The following is a 19573-nucleotide window of genomic DNA, read 5'->3' as shown; positions in this document are numbered from 1 at the left end:
TTTCAAGTAAATATCTTTCAAATATAATTCTTTCAAATAAAAGTCACCATGTGACGCCTCATTTAACCTTCTTGGTGTGAGAAATATATTCAACATATCACATCAAATGGCACGGCAATAGCACGGCAACACCCAATATATATATATATATATATATATATATATATATATATATATATATATATATATATATGTAGACCAAATCAATTGGCACGGCAACATCCTTCGTGCAATTATCTCTTTCTCACCGTGCATACATATAACAATACCAACTAGGTGGGAGAAAAGTCAATAACAATAAAAAAAAAATAAAGTGGGAGGCACACAGTAAGCAACAACGACTACAAGTCTCATAGAAAATATAGGTGCATAATAACATCTTAAGATAAAGGCATGAATGTATACACAACAAAACGATATCACAATATAATATATGTCTCTCGTCCTCGCCTTCACGGAAACAACCTTCGTGCCATGAATATATGATAATATAAAAATAATGGCACGACATCACCCTTCGTGCTTTTACTCTCATCCTCACCTGATAATATAAATGAAATGGCAGGGCATCACCCTCCGTGCTTTTACACTCTCAATGGCACGGAATCACCCTTTGTGCTTTACACTCTCAAATGGCACGACATCACCCTTCGTGCTTTACACTCTCAAATGGAACGGCATCACCCTTCGTGCTTTACACTCTCCCTCACATGATAATATAATTCAAATGGTACGGCATCACCCTTCGTGCTTTACACTCTCAAATAGCACAGCATCACCCTTCGTGCTTTACATTCTTCCTTACCAAGCACATGCATATCATTAACAAGCAAGGTAGGAAGCATAAATAACATCAAGGAGAGTGTTTAAACCACAACACAATACAGCAATTCATATCACAATTTGCCACTGACCACAACCAAATTCCAAATATGTAGCAGAATCAATAAATTTCTCAACAAATAACCCAAGGCTCCACACAACGTAAATAAAACCTCAAAACAATCAACAGAGGTGAAAAATTCTCAGTATAGGGCAACACTTTCATTAATCCAAATTCTTAATAATTATATTAACTCCTCAATTTAAACTTATTTAATAAATATTTGCAGATAAGGATTCCATCATGAATTTAATTCCAAGAAAAATATCAAATCAACAAACACACGGAATTCACATAAAATCCAAGTGATAATAACACCAAATTATTATATAAAATACAAACTTGACAAATAAGGAATGAGGCGTAATATTTCAAGGATTTACTAAAATTTAATACATAAAAATGCCTAAAACTTTAAGCCAATAAAATTTTCACATATAAGCCCGAGTATGTACTCGTCACCTCGCGTACACGGCTTCTAATCACACAATTTTCACATAAGACTCAATGCCTAAGGGGTAATTCCCCCCACTCAAGGTTAGGCAAGATACTTACCTTTTTGAAGTTATGTCGATATTCCAAAATCGCCTTCTTGCTTGAATTGACCTCCGAACCGCTCGAATCTATCTAAATTAATTGTATAACTTCATTAAAATTCATCGGAAATAATTTCGGATAATAAAACGTTGACTTAAAAAAATTTATTCTAAAAGTCAATGCGGGGCTCGCCTCTCGGAACCCGACATAATTTTCATAAAATCCGAACACCCATTCCGATACGAGTTCAACCACACCAAAATGACTAAATTCCGATAACAATTTGACCCTCAAATACTCAAATTTGTTTTTAAATTTTTCCAACTTAAATCTCCAGGTAAATGTTAAGAACAACGATGGATTTGGGTAATCTAACCAAAATTGAGTTAAGAACACTTACCCCAATGTTTTCCTTGAAAATCTCCTGAAAATCTCCTCTCCCCGAGCTCCAATTCGTCAAAAATGGAACTTAAACTCTCTACCCGGACATTTGCTCTACGCGATCGCAGACTTGTCCACGCGATCGCGAAGCACAATTCTCCCACTGTCCAAATTAACCCTATGCGATCGCGGACTTTTCAACGCGATCGTGAAGCTCAAACTCACAGGCCTACGCAAGCGCGGACTCGTCCATGCGATCACGAAGCACAAAATGCGTGACCTCTACTTCTGCTCCACTTACTCTACGCGAACGCGACCTTCTTCATGCGTTCGCGAATAACAAACTCCCACAGCTACGCAATTGTGGCCTTCTTCAAGCGATCGCGAAGAACAAAATCATCACTGCCTCAAACAAGCCTATGCGATCGCGGACATTCTCATGCGATCGCGTAGAAGGAAACCAATGACAGAAAACCAACATTCTTGAGGTGGAATGCCAAATACAAAATTGATCTGTTAACCATCTTAAACTCACCCGAGGCCCTCGGGACCTCGACCAAATACACCAACAAGTCCGAAAATATCATACGAACTTAGTCAAAACCTCAAATCACATCAAATAACGCTAAAATCACAAATCACACCCCAATTCAAGCTTAATGAAACTTAAAAGTTTCCAACTTCTACATTCGATGCTGAAACCTATCAAATCAAGTCCGATTGACCTCAAATTTTGCACACAAGTCATAAATGACATAATGGAGCTATGAAAAATTTCAGAACTAGATTCCGACCCCGATATCAAAAATCAACTCCCCGGTCAAACTTCCCAAAAATTTAGTTTTTGCCATTTCAAGCCAAGTTCCACTACGGACTTCCAAATAATTTTCCTGATATGCTCCTACGTCCAAAATCACCATACAGAGCTATTGGAATCATCAGAATTCGAATCCGAGGTCGTTTACACATAAGTCAAATCTCCGGTCAATTCTTTTCATTTAAACTTCTAAATAGGAATTGTTCTTTCAAATTAATTTCGAATCTTCCGAAAATCAAACTCGACCATACCCGCGGGTCATAATACATATTACAAAGCTGCTCGAGACCTTAAGTCATTGAATGGGGCGTTACTTCTTAAAACGAAAAGTCAGGTCGTTACAGTTATGTCTTTATTGGGTAATAGTAGAACCGATATAAAATGATCGTCGACGATATTGTTAATATAATGTAGAGCTCAATATTATTAATATTGACAATGATCTTGAGTTCAAATCTGTCATGAAATTTGGACAGATAAATGATTGGCCAAATAAAAAATACGCAATGAAAATTGATTTCACCTGAAAAATATGTAGTTGGACGGATAGTCCCAACACCTGAAAGTATAAAGACAATGGAGGTATAAATGTGTTCTTGCACGAAAAAAAAAGTTAAGTCGATAGACATAAAGACGACTTGTGTCACAAGAAGATTTGTAAATATCCTAGCATTGATTATATAGAGACATGTTCTCCTGTGGTGGATGTCGTCATTTCAGATTTTAATCTGGCAATACAAGAAAAATGTGATATGCGTATAATGGAAATCATTGAAGGATTTAAATTGTTCTGAAGCATATTAAGGTTTTCAAGAAATTTATTAAATAAAGCTTCAAAATCCTTATACGGATTGAAAATCCTGAGTGAGTACCTGTTGAAAGAAGGGTACAAGAATGATTCAATTTATCCTTGTGTCTTTATAAAAAGATCTGGATCTAAATTTGTTATAATCGCCGTGTATGTTGATGATTTAAATATCATTGGAACTCCTAGGGAGCTTCCTAAAGCAGTAGAGCTTACTAAAGTAGTAGACTATTTAAAGAAAGAATTTGAAATGAAAGATCTTGGAAAGACAAAATTTTGTCTTGGTCTACAAATTGAGTATATGAAAGATGAAATTTTTGTCCATCAATCAGCATACACTAAAAAGATTTTAAAGCGATTCTATATGGATAAAGCACATCCATTGAGTATCTCGATGGTTGTGAGATTGTAATGACCCACTCATTTGTTTTGAGTATAACAATCATGTTTCCACACTTACTGCTCGATTTATACTTTACGGTTGTTTGTGACTCGCTGAGGTGATTGGTTCGGGTCCGGTGAGGTTTTGGAATGAATTGGAACACTTAGTTCCAAGGTTTAAAGCTTAAGTTAAAATAGTGATCGGATGTTGACTTATGTGTAAACGACTCCGGAATGGAGTTTTGATGATTCCAATAATTCCGTATAGTGATTTTAGACTTAGGAGCGTATCCGGAAAATTATTTGGAAGTCCGTAGTGGAATTTGACTTGAAATGGCAAAAATTAAATTTTTGGGAAGTTTGACCGGGGAGTTGACTTTTTGATATCGGGATCAGAATCCAATTCTCAAAATTTGTATATGTCCGTTATGTCATTTATGAATTGTTTGAAAAAATTTGAGGTCAATCGGACGTGATTTGATAGGTTTCGGCATTTAATATAGAAGTTGGAATTTCTTAGTTTCATTAAGCTTGAATTGGGGTATGATTTGTGGTTCTAGCATTGTTTGATGTAATTTGAAGTTTCGACTAAGTTCGTATGATATTTTAAGACTTGTTGGTATGATTTGACGGGTTCCGAGGGACTTGAGTGTATTTTTGGATCATTGGTTTAGAGACTAGTAAAGTTAAGAAATTTGGGAGTTTGACAATGGTCAATATCGGGTCAAGACTGCTTCCTTTCAGTGTTTTGAGTGTGCGAGCAGGTCCGTAACATGTTTTATGATTGAAATTCATACGTGGTTTGTGTCCGGAAGGTTCCGGATGAGTTTCAGGGTGGTTTCGGATTATTTCGGAGAAGTTTGAGTTTGCTGGTTTCTGGTGAGGTACTGTTCATTCGCAATTGTAAACCATTTATGGCAATTGCAAAAACACTGTTCATTCATAATTGCGAACTATTTATGACAATTGCGAAAACACTGTTCATTCGCAATTGCAAACCATTTATGGCAATTGCAAAAACACTGTTCATGGGAGGTATTGTTCATTCGCAAATACGAAGTTTTTGTCCACAAATGCGAACCTGGGCAGAAACTTAAGGATTGAAAATCTGTCATTTCTTCATTTTCGATTGGGATTTTTGGAGCTCGGTTTTTGGGCAATTTTGAGGATTTCTTCACGACTTCGACTGGGATAAGTGTTCTATATCCTAAAGTGATTGTATTTCATGAATCTATGGTTATATTCATCGTTTAATTCGGATTTAAATGAAAGAAATCAAGATTTTTGAAAAATCTTCCAAAAACGAAAATTCCAGATTTGGAGGACGATTTGTTGTTGGAATTGGATAAAATTGGTATGGTTGAACTCGTATCGAAATAGATGTTCGGATTTTGTGAAAATTATGTCAGGTTCCGAGAGGTGGGCCCCGCGTTGACATTTTGGAATAAATTTTTAAGTCGACGTATTATTATCCGAAATTATTTTCGATGAATTTTAATAAAGTTGTACAATTAATTTGGATAGATTTGAGCTATCCGGAGGTAAATTCAAGAAAGAAGGTGATTTTGGAATATCGGCATAACTCCAAAAAGGTAAGTATCTTGTCTAGCCTTGAGTGAGGGAATTATCTCTTAGGCATCGAGTCTTATGTGCCATTTGTGAAATGTGAAAAGATGTGTACGCGAGGTGACGAGTACGTACTCGGGCTTATATGTGCAAATTTTATTGGGTTAAAATCTTAGACATTATTGTGTAGTAAATTGGATAATTGTTGGCATTTATTAAATCATCTATTTACCATGCCTCAATCCTTGTTTGTTGAATTTATTTTTATATGACAATTTGATGTTAATGTTACTTGAATATTTATGTAAATTCCGTGAGTTTGGTGATTTGATATTTCCTGGAAATAATTATATTATGGATTTTTCATCTGCAAATAATTAATGAAATAAGTTTAAAATGAGGCGTTATATAATTATCAAGAATTTGGATTAATGAAGGTGTTGCCCTATACTGAGTATTTTCCATCTTTATTGTTATTTTGAGGTGTTATACACATTGTGTGGAGCCTTGGGCTATTTATTGTGAAATTAATTAATTTTATTATATCTTTGGAATTGGTTGTGGCCATTGGGCAAATAGTGATATGAATTGATTTTGTTATGTTGTCGTGATACTATTTCGTGTAAATTGTTGTGTTATTTGAGTTATTATTTTGAGGATATAAGGGTGGCATTTCACTGTTGATACTATGTGGGTATAAGGGTGGCATTTCATTGTTGATATTATGTGGGTATAAGGGTGACATTTCACTGTTGTTATGTGTGTTGGGATATTGTCTGAGCGGAGCGATAAGGGTGGCTATATGAGCGATAAGGGTGGCTATTGATATTGTGAGGGTGGAGGGATAAGGGAGGCTATTATAGGAGTGATAAGGGTGGCTATAGGAGAGATAAGGATGGCTATTGTCATGGATGATATGTGATGATGTGGAGTTATTGTGTTGGTAATTTTCATGTGATGTTGGGGTATTCCTTGTGTTTATTTTTATATCTTGTGCAACTTATCTTGTTATTTCGGTACACTTGATAATAACCTGATTTATGTTGAAATTGTGAGCCTGTAGCTATTGTCGGGCAGGTAATATTATATGGGATCGGGTTGCACGCCGCAACGGATATGAAACGTGGACACGAGGTGCCGGAAAAAATATGATGGTTTTATTATTGGCACATGAACTGTCCGTGCAGCTGTGATATGAAAAGTGGGCACGAAGTGCCGGAAAAAAATGATGATTTAATTATGGGCACGAAGTGCTGTGAAAATATGAAAGTGGGCTGAGACCCGTATTTACGAAAAATATAAAAATGGGCTGAGACCCGTATTTTTATGATTATGAAATGGGGTGTCACATGGTGACTTTTAATTGAAAGAATTATATTCAAAATATTTATTTGAAAGAATTTTTATTCAAAAAGTATTATTTGAAAGGATTATATTTGAAGGATATTTATTTGAGAAAATTATATTTGAAAGAATTATATTTGAAGGATATTTATTTGAAGAAATTAAATTTGAAAGAGATTTATTGATAGAGTTATATGTGAAAGATATTTATTTGAAGAACTTGATTTAATTGGGTGTACTTGTATTTATTATTTGTAGAGCGATATTAATGATATTCTTGTTGCCCTGCTGTGCATATCACTGGTTGATTTGTGTTGCCCTTATTGTTATTTATTTCTTATTATTTTGTATACTATATTGCACAGGTTATTAGACTAGTGAGTGTCTTGATTGTACCTCATCACTACTCCACTGAGGTTAGTCTTGATACTTACTGGGTACCGACTGTGGTGTACTCATACTACACTTTTGCACATTTTTGTGCAGAGCCAGGTATTGAAGATATCGGACTCGGACGAAGTTAAAGGGTGATCTCAAGGACTTAAGGTAGAGATGCTTGATCGTCGCAATCCCTTGGAGCCCTTCTATTTCTATTGTATTGTTAATTTCTTATTCGAACAGTATTGTATATTCAGTCCTCGTGATCATTCTATGTATTCAGTTAGAGTTCGTGACTCAGTATCACCAGTCTAGGGAGGTTTTCATAATTGTTTCCACTGTTGGTTTTGATTACCTATTTAATTCATATTCAAAAAAATGGCTTGAAATGTAATTTTAATCGACTTACCTAGTCTTAGAGATTAAGTGTCATCACAACGCCTGTGGTGGAATTTTGGGTCGTGACAGAGATCACTCGATATAAATAAAGATCCATTCCGACCTCATGAAAATAATGAAGAGCTTCTTGGTCTCGAAGTACCATATCTTAGTGCAATTGGTGCACTAATGTATCTTCTAACATTACAAGGTCCGACATAACTTTTTCAGTTAATGTCTTAACAAGATATAGCTCTGCTCCTACAAGGAGACATTGGAATGGAATCAAACACATATTGCGGTATCTAAAAGGGACTACCAATATGGGATTATTGTATGGAAATGATTGCAATCCCGATCTTGTTAGTTATGCCGATGCTGGGTATTTATCTGACCCACATAAGGCTCGATCTCAAACAGGCTATGTGTTTACATATGGAGGCGCTGCCATATCTTGGCGATCGACTAAGCAATCAATCGGGGCTACTTCATCTAATCATGCTGAGATAATTGTTATTCATGAAGCAAGTCGAGAATGTGTATGGTTGAGATCTATAATACACCTTATTCAAGACAAATGTGGTTTGAAGTGTGACAAACCACCCACAATTTTGTATGAAGACAATGTAGCATGCATAGCCCAATTGAATGCAGGATTCATAAAAGGGGATAGGACAAAGCACATTTCACCAAAGTTATTTTTCATACATGATCTTCAAAAGAATGGTGATATCAATGTGCAACAGATCTGTTCAAGTGATAATATGGCCGATTTATTCACCAAATCTCTACCGATGTCAACCTTCAAGAAACTAGTGTACAAGATTGGGATGCGAAGGCTCAAGGATGTGAATTGATGCTCTCATCAGGGGGAGTTAATACGCGTTGTACTCTTTTTTTCTTACAAGGTTTTGTCCCACTGGGTTTTTCTTGCAAGTTTTTTAACGAGGCAATCAAAAGGTGTATTTCTAAACATGTTTACTCTTTTTCCTTCACTAGAATTTTTTATCCCATAGGGTTTTTTCCTAAAAGGTTTTAACGAGGCACATTATCTATGGACATCCAAGGGGGAGTGTTATAAGAAAAATCAAATTATGATGGATGTCTACTCTTTCTTCGTGATCTTCTCAAATGCTTAATGACATATTCAATGACATATTTCTATACTTAATGACATATTCAATGATATATTTTTCTTCACTTTTCATGCCTATATAAAGGGCTTGTAATAGATAAGAAAATACACATATTTAAAGAAGAAATAAGAAACTCTATTCTCTTTCTCTCTATTTATCTCTTATCTTATTTTTCTTTGTTGTATATTGGTACTTTGAGTTATATTTTATTATATACAAAGATATTTAACCGATTCCCATTTTTTCTCCCATTATATATGGCAAAAGCCAAACCGAACAAGCGGAAAGGACAACAATCACATCACTCCCACTCCACCACATCTACCCATTAATTTCCAAATTTCCAAAAATCATCGAAAAAAGCATGGAGCTAACAGCACAGCAGCTGAAGGCATACGACGGTACAGATCCGTCAAAGCCAATCTACGTGGCAATCAAAGGTCGCATCTTTGACGTCACCGCCGGCAATTCCTTCTATGGTCCCGGCGGCGCCTACTGTATGTTCGCCGGAAAAGATGCAAGCAGAGCACTCGCAAAGATGAGTAAGAACGAAGAGGACGTTACCCCCTCGCTCGATGGCCTTTCTGAGAAAGAAATGGGGGTTCTCAACGATTGGGAGAAGAAATTCGAAGCTAAGTACCCAATCGTTGGCACTGTTATTTATTAATCTAATAAATGAAGTGGGTTTGGGGATCTGGGGTTTTTGTGCTATTATGAATAAATATAGGGTTTCCTTAGGATGGCTCATGGGTCTGTTTGTGTAATAGACAAAATTAACTTGTGACTTTTGTGCAATTACGAATAAATCTAAGGTTTTACTCTTGAGATCGTGCTGGGTATTTCTTATGGGTCTTTTTATTTATGATTGATGTGTATGCAGTTTGGGATTTGGAAAGCGGGATGCACAATGTTGTAACAATTTGTATTTGAAGTACAACTGATTTAGCATATGGTACAACACTATTTTGCTCTGGTGGAAGGACCATTATGTGGTGGCATGGGTTCTATAGAACGTGTGCTTTCCCTTATCTTCTTTAACATTTAAACTCTGCCTCTGTCTTAGCTTCTGCTTCAGACTACTTCCTCCCTCTTATTTTCACAGTAGATTTTATAGCCGGAATCTATTATCTTGCTGGTTTTTTCTTTTTTGAAAGTAAACTTGGCCGAAGGTCGTCTATTTTTCATCTCCTTGTGCGAGTGTTTTTCGGAACAGCCGAGTAAGGTCTATGTACACAATACTCTTTCATACCCACGTCCCACGTGTGATTATACTGCATTGTTGAAAGTAAACTTGGCACTTTTGGTCCCTTAATAATTAGGAGTTGCTGATTTTGTATTGAAAGAGCTAAACGTGAGAAAAGAAATCAACATATCTTCCCTCTATTAACTTGACGCATAGCAATCTAACTACTTGCTAATGCTTATTTATGCACTGAGTTTTTTTTAGGAATTTATCTGTTTTAAAACCAGATTTCCACGAGTTTCCCTCTCAATGGTCCATTGGACACACGACGGGAGCTTTATACCATTTTTTTCTACTATATGAAACCATTTATGACTAGAGAACGATCGGTTATACTTGAAAGAATGTTAAGAAAGTAAAAACCGTAGTGTCTGATAAATAAGGATTTTAACAGTAAATATAACCCATCAAAACTTATTAATGCATTTTTTACGGTTTTTTCTATAACCGAGAAATCCTGAAATGTGTGCCTAATCCATACATGATACATCAGGTACAACGCTGTTAGCATTAGACTAAAACCTTGGGGTTGCATTTCTCGCGAATCTGTCCAGTAAGTTACTGATTCCCAACTTTGTAATAAAAAAGTTGCACTTAGTTGGTACAAAACTTCGTTGCTTCCATCCACGAATGCTATTGCAACATCTTTTTCACCAAGCCAGCGAGTATGTGTCATCAAAATGGAAATAAATGCAGATGTTTTGATTTACTAGATCCAACCGGATTATTACAGTTGCTGATGATTTTCAAGTGGAAAGCATCATTTTTGTGGCAATGGATGTTCGTTTCACGCCCATGTTTCCAACTACAATGTATCACGCCCATGTTTCCAACCACGGGAAGCCTCTTTCTCAACATGTCACCTGCTACCACTTTAGATTTTACCAAACTCTAAAGTTCATTACACGTAATGTTGCACATTGATGCGGACCTCCCTTAGAAGCACAATATCAAATTCTTTAATCGGCTTATTTGCATACAAACTATGGCATATACCTATGTTGTATATTCTATTTCCTTTCTCTGGTAGTAGGTAAATTCTTAGTAAATATGTGTCTCTATGTATTTAGAGATCTTTCAGGAAACTAATTTTCCTGCAAGGATGCTACTTGGAGCATGTGACTTTTGGTCAGTTGACCAGTTATTAGCTTAATATAAGAACATGATCACGGGAAGGACAAAAAGAAACAAATATGTTCCACTAATTATGAATCACGCTAATCAGTTAGTCAAAGCTATCCACAAATATCTCCATCTTCAAGAAACTGAAGTTCTCCGAGGGGTACATTCTCTAGTCCAATAGTAGTGTACACATCCTATAAAAGAATTTAGCTCACTCCACGTATATAATAGCCGATTGACGTCAGCAAGAATGTCAATGGTACCTGGGGATGAAACAGGATGTTTCCATTTTCGAGTTATGGTATGCTCCAATAAAAACGAATGGAATAGTTGTCCTAGCAAGACGAGACAGAATGACATCTTTCCTGTTCAAGCCAATGAGCACACTTTGTCTGGAAAAAAGAGAGTTCCGAGATGTTAGCACACTGAATACAAAGGTCAACATTTAATAACATAAAATCACTTGACTTAGAAAGAGGAGAATATATACAAAAGAGAAGGGGAAAGGAGTAATTTTGGTTTCCGCCCTTTCTTCTCATAGGATCCTTTTACTATCCCTTATACAGTAAAAATAGTCGTTGTTGAGCTCCTCGCTTTCTGCTTTCGTGATTTTTTCTCCATTTCCCTCAATTGTATCTAGGGTTTCATGCACACTCAGTCAACAAAAAACATTGATCAAGAATACTCTCCAGGGATCACAAGCCAAAAGACTTAACAACAACAACAACAATTACGCCCAAACAAGGTCCGAATCCTCACTTCTTTCTTTAAGCTTAACTCATATCATCGCCATACCAAATAAAGAAAGTGAACGTGAAACAAGCCAAAGGACTTCTTAACCTGGTTAAAATCAGCACAAATAAGACTAACTGTTTACCTTGTCCGGAGGTGCTACAGCATAGGCGGCTGTCATCTATGTAAGTTGTCTGAAGACCCATCATCCATGATCCAATTGATGTATCTTCATGCGCATAACTCTTCAAGGAAGCACTGCATACGGAAAAATAACACACTTAGAAACAGATACAAGACCAGAATCAGTGATGTCAGTTTCTTCAACGCAATACATCAAAAAAGAGGAAGAACAACTTATCCAAGAATTTCAATAAGGCAAATGATATCAAATGCTCTTAAGCTATTTAAAAGTCTCGGTAAAGCCCTTCCACTATCGTTTTGGCATGATTAAATATTCAGAGTCTTAGCTAGGCCTTCTACGATTTTAGTCCTTAAATTCCTCTTCCGGTGTCTTCTGTTATCGACCGTTAGTAATGCTAAATATAAGGGTATTTTTCACTTTTCTTGTGCTGGTGGAGTAATTCCAATATTTCCATCCACATTCTAGTGAACCTTCAATTAAAGTCAAATACGCCTTTTAAGTTGAATTAGTCTTATCTAGGCCATATATATGTCAGTTAACTCCACCTAACCACTACCATAAAATTGGCCTTTAAAACGGGAGAAAAAAGCAATAGTTTGGAGATCCGGTGCAAATCTTATGTCCTTCACTGTTGGTGTAAGAGGGTTAAAATAGTACATCTAACAAGTTATTTCTGACAAAACCAGAACAGGTTAAACATGTATGGCTAACCTTTTTTTTCAAATAACAATAGCTAACCTGTTTATGTTAATATACTGAGCCAAATTTTTGGAAAGCACCAGAACCGAACCAGCTGCATGCCGGAAGTACCTGAAAAGAAATCCATATCATTCTAGAGTAGAGAGGAGTGACGGGCCAAGAAATTCACCCAGGTACATCAAGAACGTGGACAATTGAAAATTTGGCCCAAACCATCAGTTAAGAATTTCATTTGGAAAGACAAATCCAAGCACTCTCATATGCGCACGTACCAAAAATACCCAAAAGCACAGAAAATGCAAAAAGCAACTTAACATGCTGCAAACACTAGCGAATTAATGTTAACCCTTTTCATTGAGGAATTCTTCAACTAAATAATCTAACTAGACGTAAGATATAATAAATTACTCCTCCATCCCAGTTTATGTGATGAAATTTGACTAGGCACGGAGTTTAAGAAAGAAAGAAAGACTTTTGAAACTTGTAGTCTAAAACAAGTCAGAGATATTTGTGTGGCTATATATCATCTCATTAAGGGTAAAATGGTAGGTTTAAAATTAAATTATTTCTAAATATAATAAGGTATCATTCATTTTGATACAGACTAAAAAGGAAAGTGCATCACATAAATAGGGACAGACAGAGTTGGTTTTTACAAGCAGTTCCAGATCTGCCACTTCATAGTAAGATAGATCGATAACATTTACTAAAACAATATCTGCAAAACCTTGTACATAGGCTTGATAGCTGCATCCATGACACTTGAAGACCTAATTCAACCGAAGTCAACCAAGTGAAAACTGAAAAGCATTCTAACCAAATCATCTTACAACTAAAATTACTATGCATACTTTTAGATGTGAGAGAATATAGACCTGGTTTATTACCGATAAATAGACTTAACAGTCATTTGGACATATAAACATAAGCTTATAGAAAAGCCAGAGTACCTCATGCAGCAATAAGGAGGCATCACTTTCTTAGGACTCAGTAATACTTACGATTTCTCATCTCCGAATTTCCACCATTCTGGCTCATACCATGCCCTTCCCCTGGAAAAGGGAAAAGGTGAAATATTAATGCTTGTATACATGATCTTAAGCTGAGTTAAATCTGAATGAATTTTTTTTATTTTTTTTTTATGAAGGGAATTTCATTAAATGGCATCAAGAAGATGCATAGCAAAAATTTAATGAATTTCATTAAATTTCATTCATTTTTGCTATGAATGAAAATCTTACTCTTCTGCAACTACTTCTCCAGATTTCATGCATCCAATGTAAGAACTATTTTGACCATGGCGGTTTTGAAGGAGCTCAATCAACCCATCTGATAGAATAAAGATAAATAGAATGTTAAAAAAGCTCAAATCTAGGGGCACATAGATCATAATTCTAGAGGACGGATAAGCAAGCATTTTACCAAGGTCAACATCAATGTTGTCATCAACTTTCACATAAAACTCTGCGTCCCAATTTTGTATTGCTGAACTAAAGAAATATTTAGCTTTCTTGGGCAACTCCTCCTGAGCTTCCTCATGACTTTCCTTTTAAATAATTGGAAAAATATAGATAAGCAAAAGTAAGCTGCATATGGAACAAGTTGAAACAAAGTAAACAAAAAATTAGGAGAATGCGTGCAGGCTAAGCTCTAACGATTATTTACACATATGATCATTATTATTAATATGCATTTTTGCAACCAACATGTCTATACTCTATACAGCAACAGTTTGTATAGAGCCTAACTCAAATTATGCCGCAAAAAAAATACAGATAGGTCAGACAAAAATGACGATAACCAAACTTACTAGAATCAAGAAATCTTTTGTTTCTCGGTTCTCCTCATTAATATTGCGGTCCAAGCTATCGCCACGGTTGGGACTGCCAAGTTCAAGTAATCCAGAGATGAATAAAGCCACTAAAATTTCAAATCTATATTTCCATTTTTTAGTATGCAGCACAAACCTCCGACCAATTACAAATCGCACAACCACTCCTCTTTCTTCAAGTTTCGACAAAGCATCAACTGTCATAGAAAAGAAAATATTAGATGTATCAGATGCACCAGCAAGACCAGAATTTTAAAATGAAAATGTCCAAAGTTGCCTTTATACTATCTGAAATTGCTCAATTTTGCCTTCTGTTACACTTTTGGTCCATTCATACCCCTTGCCATTAAGAGAGGTACAGCGGGAGATGCGTGGACTCCGTGCATATAGGAAAAAGGTCAATATTCACCTCTCAACCTTTGACTATGGTTTAAAAGTACCCTCATATAGAAGCTCCGATATGCGTCAAGGTCATAAACTAGACTTTTCCTAATGGCGGGGGTAATAGTAGACCAAAAGTCTAACAGAGACAAAGTTACTCAATTTTAGGTAGTACAAGACAAATTTGGCCCTTTTCCCTTTTTAAAATAAAAAATCTGATCAATGTTGCGAAGGTTGTGGCAGCCAGGTCAGAACTTGTAACCATGAAACTACACACATCTTTCAACAAAAAAAAAAAAGGAAGTTTTATTACTTCTAACTAACATCAGAAAGCTCTGTATCATATTTTGATCAACGGGTGAAAACTTCAAGAACGGTTTTAAAGCAAATAGACTAACAGTCAAACTATAACTGATCCGGTAACATGTGAAATTTGCGAGCAACCAACCCATGCCTCCAAGATAAGTTTCATCGTAAAAGAAAATAAACACAACCACGATATTTTCATAATTATTACTCCCTCCGTTTCAATTTATATGACACACTTTGTTTCGGCACAGAGTTTAGAAAAAAAAAGACTTTTGAAACTTGTGATCTTTAAAGGATAAAGGGTAAAAACATTTTGGAACCATAACATCTGTGTGACTATAAAGCTTCTCATCAAGGGTAAAATAGGTAAAATAAAAAGTTTAAAGTTAAATTGTTTCCAAACATAGAAATGTGTAATTCTTTTTTGAACGAACTAATAAGGAAAGTGTGTCATATAAATTGAAATGGAAGAAGTAATTGTTGTCATCAGCTTCAAAAGAGAGAGTGCCCAATTTCAGCCAATCCAAATGTTTCTAGCTCAAAATCCACTTGCGTCAGTTAGACCAATAACTCCATCCGTCACAGCATTTTTAAAAGCGAAGAGCGCAATAAAACGTGTGGGGCTTGAAACAAAAAGCGAGATGTGAAGGATACGCTTCTGTGAAGAACATTGATGAATTTAGTACAATAAAAATTGAACTTCACTTCATGTAAAATGACTAATTTCAGCATACAATATACAATAATGCCCAAGTTAATCCAACTCCTCAAAGTTGAGATTCAAAGAAGCGACTTTGTGCGTCATTGTTTGAAGGGCACACTACCCATCACTTTATATCATTGCAATGCTTTAGGCGATGGAATGGTTTTAAATAACACTGATCTATCATGATATCATGTCATTGAAACAAAGATAACTACACTTGAAAACTTGAAATAAGAACATTTCCATCTTTGCCCGGCCAGTCAAACCATCTTCCATTACTTATCAAAAGGCATTTATTGGAGGTTCTGAACGCATAGAACTGTGCACATTTTCACCACTTAAACAATGCACAGATAGACATCAAATAGACTAATATCACTAATTTGGTAAGGTGACTATTTTATTGATGTTGGGGAAATCCCTATATAAAGGCAGTTATTCAAGAAGTAGAGAACCTACAATAAAGTATGGTTCTCTACAAAAGTCACCCAACCCAATAATATATACAAGTAGGGACCTCATGGATGAACCAAAAAGAAACTAAGACGAGGCTATTCCTCAAATGTACATAGTCATTCTCAACCCCTTAAAACGGTATCCTATTTCTCTCCTTCCATATAACCCACATAAGAGCTAGGGGAGCAACGTCCCATGCGATGGGTCTTCTCTTCCTTCTCCGGGAAGCCCAGCTAAAATGGACTAATATCACAATAACAAGCTATGAAAATTTTGAACACACTGAATCCGCTAACAAGTTCTAATCTGTATTTTTACTTTCAGTGTGGCAGCTTCACAGTTACATTAATCCCTAAGAAGTTAGATCATAACACAACAATGAGAGATCATTACACATATATTTGAGGAAATATAGAAAATCCATGCCCCAAACGAAATGAGTAGAGACGGACCATTTGGCAACCAAGACCCTCTGATCACATTTCTCCTCAATCTACCTCCGAATCCCGTATAGATTCCTATAACAGCCAGAAGTTGTTTGCCCGAAGATGAACCACTATGCTTCAACTGATTCTTGAGGTAACCTTGACTCTTAGCCACTGTTAATTCCATTTCGACTTCAACTATTCTCCTCTCCAGTTCCCTGGAAATATCTAGATTAGCTCAATTGCAATTGTCCGCACATGCTCGTATATGCACTTATGCTAAGACAAAAGAAAAAAGGAATCTGAAAAACGTACTTGCATCCTAAAACCATTAGCTTGTCTTCAACTGTCAGCATCTTTGGTCTCTGCCATATGTATCCAATGCAATATTAGGATTTAGGAAGAAAGAACCGGGTTAAAGAACTAGCTAAAGTAAGTAATATCAGATGCTTTGAACCTCAGACAAGTGTTGAAGCCAACTCCATTAGAAATTGTGAACCAGCATTAGCATAGGCAGTTTAAAACCAGCATGTCACACTTTGCAAGTAAACTACTGCATAGACTTGTTCGTGGGCGTGGCACTATTATAACTGAGTCAATAATCCAATATTTGAGCCACTGATTAGACCATTATTAGTATCTCATGAACATGTAAGGAAATACTTCTCCCGTCTAGGAAACATTGCCCTTTATCAATCATCGTGTAATTTCCAGAGCATTTCCAAGTTCAGTAACAATGGGGCATTATCTCTCACTAGGACATCTAAATAGCACTTTACATTTCACAATGTTCACAGGCTTTCCTTTCCCAAATTTCTCGTAGCACAAAGAACTACTTATGTCTTGATCTATATAACACTATTACTATTTGGAGAGTCAAATGGTTAGTTTTTCGACTACAGTTTTCAAACATTTGTTTTATTTTTTAAGAAGTTTCTAAAATTTTCTAGTTAACAAAAGATTGTAATTCGCAGTAATTTTAATGCAGTTTCTAAAAATGTAAACTTTATTTCACAAATCAAGTGAAATATATCCAAAATTCACCAGAAATTAGATGTTTTAACCTCGTAATCCAAATCATCGAGTGCAAAATAAAACTATGTATAGAAAAGAAGAACAAAACCTGCTCTGAGTAATCCAAATCATCGAGTGCAAAATAAAACTATGTATAGAAAAGAAGAACAAAACCTGCTCTGAGTTCTTCTTCAAAAGACTACCTAATACCATTCTGTACTCTGCATCTTGCCATAACCTAAAAACAATAATCCCAACACATAAAACTTTATATATATAAAAAATTAATCAAAACATAAATTAATAAAATTAACACATTAGAGAGTATGCCTAAAAATAAAACAAGAAAATAAACATAAAAGCGGACCTTCCGGCGACATATAACCAAGCGAAGCAAGAGATTAATGCCATTACTAGAGAAGGTTTAGATGTTTGACTAGACTTTGATTTTGACCGCCTTTCCGATTTTGACGACGACGAAAACGACGTCGTTGGCAAGATGCTTTCCATGTCTTCCCAATTTGTGTACTGTGAAAACAAAACTGGAGAAGACAACTTAGCGAAAACGCTCGATCAAATTGAGAGCATTCGTAGATTGTGGAATATTCTGGATGATTCGGAAAGTAATCAGTGTAAATAACGGAGATCTCAAAGGTAAATCTCCCTTGAAATTGAAACTTCGATCGATTGATTGATTTGAAAAATGAGTTTTGGAGTTTTCCAGCAGAGCGGTTACTTCAAAGGACAGGGAAGTAAAAGAAAATTTGTGTTTAAGGTTCACTTTAGCCCGTCTATTTTCATATTCACTCACTTTGCCCCTTTGCTAGATTAAGGCGTTTGAACATTAAAAAAAAATGTAATTTTTAGAAGAAAAAAGGTAGTATTTGGATTTTGGAGTTAAGTTGAAAAATATTATTTGAAATTATATTTGGATATATATTTCACTTGAAAAAATATTGCAGTTTTATGAGTGGGGAAAAAAATATCTGATTTCTTTTAAAAAAAAGTAATTTTGAAAAACTCATTTTCAAATTTTTTTTTCAAGAACTTGCAAAATTTTATGGACAAACACGTTTTTTTTTTAAAATCGAAAAAAGAAAAAAAATCATGGACAAATGGGTCCTACTTTAGGAGCTTTTTTTCCTTCTCAATTTATGTAGGAACTTTCCAAAAATCAGTTGTTGATTCACAGTTCCATGCGGTTTTTAATTGGCCAAATATCTAGACGATCACTTAAACTTGACTCCAATTTCTATTTTGGCACTTTAACTCACACTAGTTCCAATTGAACACTCCAACTTCAATAATGTATACATAATAAACACCCCATGTAAAATACCTAAGTAAATTCAGTCGCGTGAACTGAACGCACAACAACGTGGCAAAATGGACGAACCAAAAAATGCCATATGGCTTTTGAAGATAAAAAAAAGTGCTATGAGAAAACCCAAAAAAAGAAGGAAACAAAATAAAAGAAAAACAAGATAGCAAAATAATTTCTGTAACTCCATTGCAGCCGCTATCATGTCCCCAATCTTTCAATCTCTACCACCCTCACAATTTTAAGGTTCCCCAGAACATTCTTTTTCAGACCTTGTTTCCTTCCATGGCTCCCAGCCCCCACGATTTTCAAACTTTTTTCTATCGGCCTTCGCTGCACCACCTCCCCCCTATCACAACCACGTCTTCTTCTTGCCAGACCCACCTTTATCTTTCTCCCACCCACCTCACATGACTGTTAGATCCTTCTATCAGTATAATCGACAACTATTTTTTAATCTAACCAAAAAGAATAAATAGAAAAATGAAGAATGAATTGAAAATTGGTAAGTAAATAAGCTCTAAACCCAGATCTTGAGGAGAAGGCCATAAGAATTTTGAAAAAGAATATGAGAATAGTGAAA

At 35.7% G+C, this 19573-nt stretch overlaps 2 protein-coding genes across 5 annotated transcripts; one reads left to right on the top strand and one right to left on the bottom strand.

Annotated features, from left to right (window-relative positions):
• The first annotated feature begins 8851 nt into the window (after positions 1 to 8851).
• Positions 8852 to 9431, top strand: LOC104100079 (probable steroid-binding protein 3). Its single transcript, XM_009607246.4, has one exon. The coding sequence runs from the start codon at positions 8971 to 8973 to the stop codon at positions 9271 to 9273; it is 303 nt and encodes a 100-aa protein (XP_009605541.1). The 5' UTR covers positions 8852 to 8970; the 3' UTR covers positions 9274 to 9431.
• A 1272-nt stretch (positions 9432 to 10703) lies between these two features.
• LOC104100078 (hydroxyproline O-galactosyltransferase HPGT3) lies at positions 10704 to 18408 on the bottom strand. Of its 4 annotated transcripts, none has more exons than XM_018772071.3 (13): positions 17844 to 17859; positions 17113 to 17245; positions 16971 to 17020; positions 16683 to 16873; positions 14515 to 14575; positions 14358 to 14430; positions 13970 to 14093; positions 13789 to 13876; positions 13549 to 13599; positions 12587 to 12658; positions 11842 to 11961; positions 11235 to 11363; positions 10704 to 10784 (listed from the first exon to the last, which is right to left on the bottom strand). In XM_018772071.3, the coding sequence occupies exons 3-13, from the start codon at positions 17009 to 17011 to the stop codon at positions 10751 to 10753; spliced, it is 984 nt and encodes a 327-aa protein (XP_018627587.2). In that variant the 5' UTR covers positions 17012 to 17020; positions 17113 to 17245; positions 17844 to 17859; the 3' UTR covers positions 10704 to 10750. The 4 variants fall into 4 exon arrangements, with proteins under 4 accessions (XP_018627587.2, XP_009605538.2, XP_070038706.1 ...); XM_009607243.4 differs by lacking the exon at positions 17113 to 17245 and adding an exon at positions 18037 to 18408 and having other exon boundaries at positions 10705 to 10784; positions 17844 to 17907; XM_070182605.1 differs by lacking the exons at positions 10704 to 10784; positions 17113 to 17245 and adding an exon at positions 18037 to 18407 and having other exon boundaries at positions 11026 to 11363; positions 17844 to 17907.
• Between the last annotated feature and the right edge of the window lie 1165 nt (positions 18409 to 19573).

Source organism: Nicotiana tomentosiformis, chromosome 8 (genome assembly GCF_000390325.3).
Source record: "Nicotiana tomentosiformis chromosome 8, ASM39032v3, whole genome shotgun sequence".
NCBI classification, from domain to species: Eukaryota; Viridiplantae; Streptophyta; class Magnoliopsida; order Solanales; family Solanaceae; genus Nicotiana; species Nicotiana tomentosiformis.
This window is presented reverse-complemented; position numbering and strand designations above follow the sequence as displayed.

What these genes read in the sequence shown, in the direction of transcription:
- LOC104100079 (XM_009607246.4), top strand. Translation starts at nt 8,971, where the DNA reads ATGGAGCTAACAGCACAGCAGCTGAAGGCATACGACGGTACAGATCCG.
- LOC104100078 (XM_009607243.4), bottom strand. Translation starts at nt 18,179, where the DNA reads ATGGAAAGCATCTTGCCAACGACGTCGTTTTCGTCGTCGTCAAAATCG. An exon ending in CGATTTGTAATTGGTCGGAG is followed by an intron (nt 14,431 to 14,514) that starts GTTTGTGCTGCA and finishes TGAACTTGGCAG; the next exon opens with TCCCAACCGTGGCGATAGCT. An exon ending in CAACATTGATGTTGACCTTG is followed by an intron (nt 13,877 to 13,969) that starts GTAAAATGCTTG and finishes TTATTCTATCAG; the next exon opens with ATGGGTTGATTGAGCTCCTT.